General features: G+C 47.9%; 1 protein-coding gene across 1 annotated transcript in view; it reads right to left on the reverse strand.

Annotated features, from left to right (window-relative positions):
* Window positions 1-7,500, reverse strand: part of cdh4 (cadherin 4, type 1, R-cadherin (retinal)) — a gene marked incomplete at both ends in the record, with an annotated part of 200,426 nt that overhangs the window by 62,605 nt on the left and 130,321 nt on the right. The window contains one exon of the mRNA XM_080546182.1: window positions 3,749-3,978. Within this exon, the coding sequence (XP_080402308.1) occupies window positions 3,749-3,978 (230 nt within the window). The remainder of the gene's footprint in view (window positions 1-3,748; window positions 3,979-7,500) is intronic.

The raw sequence follows: 7,500 nt of genomic DNA on the forward strand, positions 1-7,500 counted from the left end.
ATATGTGTGTGTGTGTGTGCATACAGTACAGTATATGTGTGTGTGTGTGCGCGTGTTTCTAGGAGCAGGAGTCAGTCAGTGGTGAAATGTGTCCCAGAAGCCCCTCCGGCTCCCCAGGCCCAGAGCTACAGGCCAGCTGGCTGCTCTCTCCTCCCAGCCAGGCGGCACGTCACTCGGGCATCAGTCAGGCCGGCAGCCCCTGGGTCTGGAGGTTCTGACATCTGGAGGTTACCATTCTGACTGGAACGGAATATCTCCATTATGACACCATATCACTCCGTCCTCATTTCCTCACATCCTATCCTTCATTTATATTTGAAGAGAATTCATTTCATCTCTCTAATGTTTTAGTTTCGTTCGTTCGTTTGAGCTGAACTAGCCTACTTCTCCATTCTTCTCCATCCCACACTGGTTCAGTCTAATTATCATATCTGAGGGATCAGAGGAGCACTAGGCTGTGGTAGAAAAAGAAAAAAGAAGAAAAAAGTTTGACTCCTCGAGTCAAAAACAGAAACGGTGAAGCCAAGAAAATGGGAGACTAGGAGAAAAACACGCTATCACTTCCACACATCTACAGTAGAGAGAAATCATCACAAGGACGACTACCCGTATGACCGTACCCCTATACTACCCACCCAGTGACCCTTCCTACCCCTATACTACCCACCCAGTGACCAGTGAGCCCCCTGGGTCCCAGCCCCCCTCCCTCCATGCTAGCTGGCCTCTATCGAATCTAACAGAAACAGGTGACTGTCGCTGCCTGTGAAGGGGTTGGAGAGGTTGGAGGGGTTGGAGAGGGCACCCACTCCACCATCAGGCGCTCTCAGAGTACTGGTGCATAACTGATGAGTCGCCTCTAAGCTTCCAGGAGAACCGCCGGCCGGGCAGCACGGCATGAAATCAGCAGGGGGGGGGGGACGCATAGAGGAGCTCTACCTGGGTGAGGCACGATAGCCCGAGTCAGTGAAGGGCAGCAGCGGTGGAGGGCTTCAAAGCCAAAGTGACTCTCCAGTACTAGAGTCTATCCACCCTGGGGATGGAGGCTGGTGGTGGTTAGAAATTGGAGTATGGGCTCATTCGTGACGTAAGAATTATACGGTTCTTATCTCCATTTATGGTCGAAATTGAGTTTGTTTTTTACATAATCTGATCCATTAGGTGTTTATTAATGCCTGTGTGGTGTTATTTTTAAAATGTTGAGTTATTTTTTTGAGTTAGTAATGAATAAAATACAACGGTTCCATCTCACAGAACGTAACGGAATGTAAAAACTTTGACGCTCGATATCTCTGAACTACCCTAAACGGAGATTAGAACCTTATCATTCTAAGCTCACGCATTGTAATGCATGGAATGGTGTGAGGAACAGAAGCAAAATGTCAAAAAATATAGCTTACTAATCTGTGCTTAGTAAATACTGGGTTCTAAATATGCAGAGAAGCAAGCATAAAAACAATCTACTGCACAAAGTGCAAGACAAGTAGACACATTTATTAAAAGCTACACTGAGCACTTACTGTAGTAGCAGTACAGTCATCTGAGAAGCGATAAACCAAACCCACAATTAATTGAACATAATAACGGGACGGTAATGAATCCCTGTGCATGTCAACTGAGCTGACGTTCTGAGACTCCACTGGTAATTCACTGCCTATCTTAAAATAAACCGCCTCTCGGGGTAGACAACCCGTCTGTTGTTTTTCTACCTCTTAAACGGTGCCTTTGGGGATAATATACCATTGTTGATTATGTTCTGTTGACTTGACATGAGAGAGCTCAAATGACATATTTCACAGGAAATGTTATCTGAGGGATGGAGGGATGGAGGGAGGGAGGGAGGGAGGGAGGGAGGGGATGTTTGGAGAGAATAGGAGGGGATGGGAGGACATGGACAGCGCGGACATGGACATGTCCCCAGAGCCTGCTGCTGTCTGCAGCGCCGCCTGTCACACTGGAGGAGGGAACACGAACACCACTGTGCCGACAGGAAGGACGTCCTGCTTTCTTCTACCTCTCAGCAAACACACTGCTTGTTTTTGTAAGGCCTGTGTTTAAAGTGTGAATGGGGCGGCTGTGGCGCAGGAGGTAGAGCCGCCGTCTAATAATCGCACGGTTGGCAGATCGGCGGTTCGAGCCCCGGCTGGCCACATGTTGAAGTGTCCTTGGGCAAGACACTGAACCCATTGCTCCCAGTGAGCGGGCCGGCCGGCACCTTGCATGGAAGCTTGCCGCCGTTGGTGTGTGAATGTGTGTGTGAATGGGTGACTAAGAGGCCGTTGTAAAGCGCTTTGGATAAAGGCGCTATATAAGTGCAGTCCATGTACCATCCATTTAAAGAGGACTGGACTGCCAAACACACATCAAAAGGGGGCACAACGTGTATCATGGCATGAAGGGGTGTAAAGGGTTAAGGGTTTTTGAAAGGCGCTATATAAATTATAGTTATTATTATTATTATTATTATTATTATTATTATTAAGTGTGAAGCAGGAATGACAGGGCTCTGACCACTGAACCCTTGTTTGGTTTCTGAAAACATTACATTTTTAATTTCGTTAAGCAGTGTTGTTGTGTGATTTCCTTATCCTGAACCATACATTTCCATAATTTAATTTTTCCATGGCTACATATTTAATAAAACAATTCCTATTACAACTTTCCCACAGGGCATAACTCTGAAATCAGCTGCTAACAAAAAAACTCCACACCACAGCTTGTTGGTATCAGAAGAAAAGTGTCGCTTACAGAGTAGCTAAGCGTACATTTTAAGGACTTTGAAGGTGGGGGAAAACATATCAATTTAAAACATGCACTGTAACATGTTTTGAAATGTCTATTCGATTGCTAAAACATAATTATTTCTCGTTCTAATATTGAATCTCTCTCTTGCTCCCAACAATGTGGGAACATAATTACATACCACTACCACATCACCTGGTTCTCACCAGACTCTGGCAGAGTGGAACATTAGCTCAATCAATTGCCAATTATTTCATGGTCTCCATTATTGTGCTGCGAATGGGCACCATTTTAATCCCAGCTCTGCAATTGCTTTACACAATTCTTGGACTTTTCTATGATTAGAAACATGATGGAAGTGGGCATTAAAACCCTTCAACACGTTATTAGAAAAAGAGAAAAGGCTGTTCCCGTAGCAACTTAAACAGTACCTGCTAGGATTGAAACCACCGGGACCAGTGGCTATTTGATTGAAGTGGGCGAGGAGGGTCATTGGAATATGATCTCATATGAGAGACAGTTAGAGGTGTGTTTTTAATTATCAAATAGATAATTAAAAACAGGTGGGAAGGGGGTGCTTTTCTGTGTGTGTGTGTGTGTGTGTGTGTGTGTGTGTGTGTGTATGTGAGTGTGTGTATGTGAGGGTGTGTATATGTGAATGTGTGTGTGTGTGTGTGTGTGTGTGTGTGTGTGTCTGTGTCTGTGTCTGTGTCTGTGTCTGTGTCTGTGTGTGTGTGTGTGTGTGCGTGTGTGTGTGTGTGTGTGTGTGTGTGTGTGTGTGTGTGTATCAAATCAAATCATGCAATGAAATGCTTAGGGAAAGCTAGCTCCTCAACAGTGCAATGAAGAAATAATAAGGTACCGGTATTAAGCAGCAGAAACAAAACAATTATAGTGAGGTGGTGGGTAGCAGCAATAATTGCATATAATAGTAGGCATGTATGTGTGTGAGTGTGTGTGTGTGTGTGTGTGTGGACCTAGAGAGTAAAAAACTGGATTGTACCATTACCTGACTCATAGGCAGAGCAGGAGGGTGCCCGGCTAAGGCCAGTTTGACGGTGGTCTCCCAGATGTGGGGGTCATGACCCCCCCGGGCCGTCACCATGAACTGGACCGGGTCAGACAGGTTGGCCACCTCCTGTTCAGCGTAGACGGAGCCGTCGGGTCGCACGCTGAAGTTCGGGTCGCTACTGATGAAGCCCACCGCCTTGCTGTGCTGCTGGCAGTCCTGAAACTTCACTACAGAACGACACAGAGAGAGAGAGAGAGAGAGAGAGGAGACAAACACAGTTAATGAGGTAGATAGAGCAGTGAGATTGTGATCATGGTGTGACATATCTGTCTCTGTCTTGACAGGCTCAGATTTACCGCCCTCCGTCGTGACAGATCTTTTTCCTGTTTTTTCCTCCGTCGTCTGAGGTGGAAATTAAGTCTGCTCTAAAACCCCAAAACAGAGACGCGGAAATATCCGTATTTTTATCAGTATTTTTAAGAAAATAGCTGCAATATCTGTATCTTCTTGCATTCTCGAGGGAAGCCAGGGAGAGTGGACTAACCCACGTTAGTCCAGTAGACTGTGAATCTCTCTCTATCTTGCTTAATCAAGTTTCCCCCCTCTGACATTCTTCCTTCGCACACAGAACATAACCTTAAATGACATTTGGGGGTCTTCAGCCTGAGTGGGACAATAAGAGAGAGACGTAGAGCTTTAGTGGAGAATATCACAATCACACACTCTCCTCTACTCTCGTGGCTCCCTCCAGAGAGGTGTCGTCTGGGCAGGGGCGGCGGTACTGTGGCTGTCAGTGGTCTTTCCGCTCCACAGACGAGCGCTGGGGTTTGGAGATCATGCATACCTCATGATCTGAGCTGACAGCCCAGCAAGAGAGATGGGAAGGAGGGAGGAGAGGGGGGGATGGGGGGGAGAGAGATAGAGAAACACACAGGCATACACACACAGGCACACACACGTGTGATAAGATCAGGCTCTGCACTGATCTTATCTCTCATTCAAACTCCAACCAAGCACTGATAACAAGACAAATTGATTTCATAAATCACTTTGGGAACAGATCGCCTGCTTATGAGCGCACGAGGTGCAATTTTTCAAAATCCTAGCGTGAAGAATTCTGCTCAACAAGCTTTTTTTATCAAGCCCATCTATCCAATTTATCGCTCAGCTTCCTGTCAAAAGATGCAACCAAACAACAAACTAATAAAGCGTGAGATATTTTCAACAACTGCTGGAAAAACATTGCGCAAATTAGCCTGCTGTTTCACCCGGAGAGTAATTGCACGGATAATGGAGGAATGGTAAACATCATTTTGACAATGTGTGCAGCGGTCTTGACAAACGAACAACCATCCAAACAATTTCACTCTGAAACGTAGCCCTGCAGAGCACAGTGAGCCGACGTCTGTCTATGGAGACAGACTGTGTCTGTGTGTCTGTCTGTGGAGACAGACTGTGTCTGTGTGTCTGTCTGTGGAGACAGACTGTGTCTGTGTGTCTGTCTATGGAGACTGACTGTGTCTGTGTGTCTGTCTATGGAGACAGACTGTGTCTGTGTGTCTGTCTATGGAGACTGACTGTGTCTGTGTGTCTGTCTATGGAGACAGACTGTGTCTGTGTGTCTGTCTATGGAGACAGACTGGGTCTGTGTGTCTGTCTATGGAGACAGACTGTGTCTGTGTGTCTGTCTATGGAGACTGACTGTGTCTGTGTGTCTGTCTATGGAGACAGACTGTGTCTGTGTGTCTGTCTATGGAGACAGACTGGGTCTGTGTGTCTGTCTATGGAGACAGACTGTGTCTGTGTGTCTGTCTATGGAGACAGACTGTGTCTGTGTGTCTGTCTATGGAGACGGACTGTGTCTGTGTGTCTGTCTATGGAGACGGACTGTGTCTGTGTGTCTGTCTATGGAGACGGACTGTGTCTGTCACAAGCGGGCCACAAGCAGCCACATACTGTGGTGGAGGGGACCCGAGAGCAGGCGGATGACCTGAACTGCTTCTTTAACAGGTTTGACCAACCATCCCCCTGTCACCCCCCACAGCCCCCGACCCTCTCCTCCCCTCTCCAATGTACCGCACCCCTGGCAACAGTAGCCCCCACTCCCCCTGACCCCCTCACACCCCAGCAGCAATTGCCTCCCCTTACCAACACCAGGAGCCAGGGAGCATGCTTCACACCTGGAGACACCGGTACTCACAGCTTTATAACATCTGAGCAGGTGAGAAGGCAGCTCTCCAGGGTGAATGTGAACAAGTCCAGAGGTCCAGACAACATCAACCCCAGGGTTCTGAAGGTGTGTGCTGGAGAGCTGGCGGACACATTCCAACATCTCTTCAGTCTATCTCTAAGACTGAGGAGGGTGCCACAGCTCTGGAAGACCTCTTGCATCGTCCCAGTGCCAAAGAAGGGACGGCCCAGCACCCCAAACGACTACAGACCTGTCGCCCTGACACCACAGGTCATGAAGATCCTGGAGAGGCTAGTGCTGCAACACCTTAAGCCCCAGGTGAAGGACTTCCTGGACCCCCGGCAGTTTGCATACCAGGAGAGCATGGGGGTGGAGGATGCCATCATTTACATGCTGCACAGGGCCTACACACACCTGGAGAGGCCACAGAGCATGGTGAGGACCATGTTCTTCGACTTCTCCAGTGCATTTAACACTATCAAGCCATCACTGCTGGCTGACAAACTAGCAGTGATGTGTGTGGAGGACTCCCTGACGGCTTGGATCCACAACTACCTCACAGACAGGCGTCAGTATGTGAGACTGCAGGGCTGTCAGTCTGAGGTGGTGGTGTGCAACACCGGTGCCCCCCAGGGAACTGTTCTGTCACCCTTTCTCTTCACCCTCTATACCTCCGACTTCCAGTTTAGCTCCGACCAGTGCCACCTGCAGAAGTTTTCGGATGACTCCTCTATCGTCGGTTACATCACAGATGACAGGGACGAGGAGTACAGGGCCCTGGTGGAGAGCTTTGTGCAGTGGTGCGACACCAACTACCTTTTGCTTAACACCAGCAAAACAAAGGAGTTGGTGGTGGATTTTAGGAGGAAGAGAAGGACCCCAGCCCCCATCACCATCAAGGGGGTGGAAGTCGAGAGGGTGGACTCCTACAGGTACCTTGGAGTACAAATTAATAACAAACTGGACTGGACTGACAACACCGAGGCTCTTCTCAGGAAAGGGCAGAGCAGACTGTTTTATGTATTTTATTGAATGTTTTCTGTTTTCTGTATTGAATGTTTTCTGCCCTAACTGAGCTGTTTGACAACAACATTTCCCCATTGGGGACAATAAAGGTTTTCAATCAATCAATCAATCAAGTCTGTCTATGGAGACTAGGGTTGGGTACCGAAAATCTTACTTTACATTCGGTATGTACCCGTACCGAATCGCAAAGGAGATTTCGGTGCCTCATTTCGGTACTTTTCTATCTCGCTCCGGTGTCAACTGGTGACTCGTGACGTCACATCGCCTGTTAAATTTCCACTCAGTGAAAGCAGCGAGTACGGAAGGATAACGAGAAGGTTGCTGATAGCAACTTCCGCTAGCGGGTTGGCATAACGCGACGCTCGATTTATGGGTGCGTTCGTAAACTCGTACTGGAATTCTGATCACCACTCGTGGAATGCCTTCTGTCCAATCAAATGACTTGCTCCCCTTATGACGTCGGGCCCAGTGTGCGCTGCGACGCTCTCAGAGCGAGTTTACGAACGCAAGCCTTTGATTGGACAGTGCACTC

Source organism: Nansenia antarctica (assembly GCF_963989245.1).
Source record: "Nansenia antarctica genome assembly, chromosome: 15".
NCBI lineage: Eukaryota > Metazoa > Chordata > Actinopteri > Argentiniformes > Microstomatidae > Nansenia > Nansenia antarctica.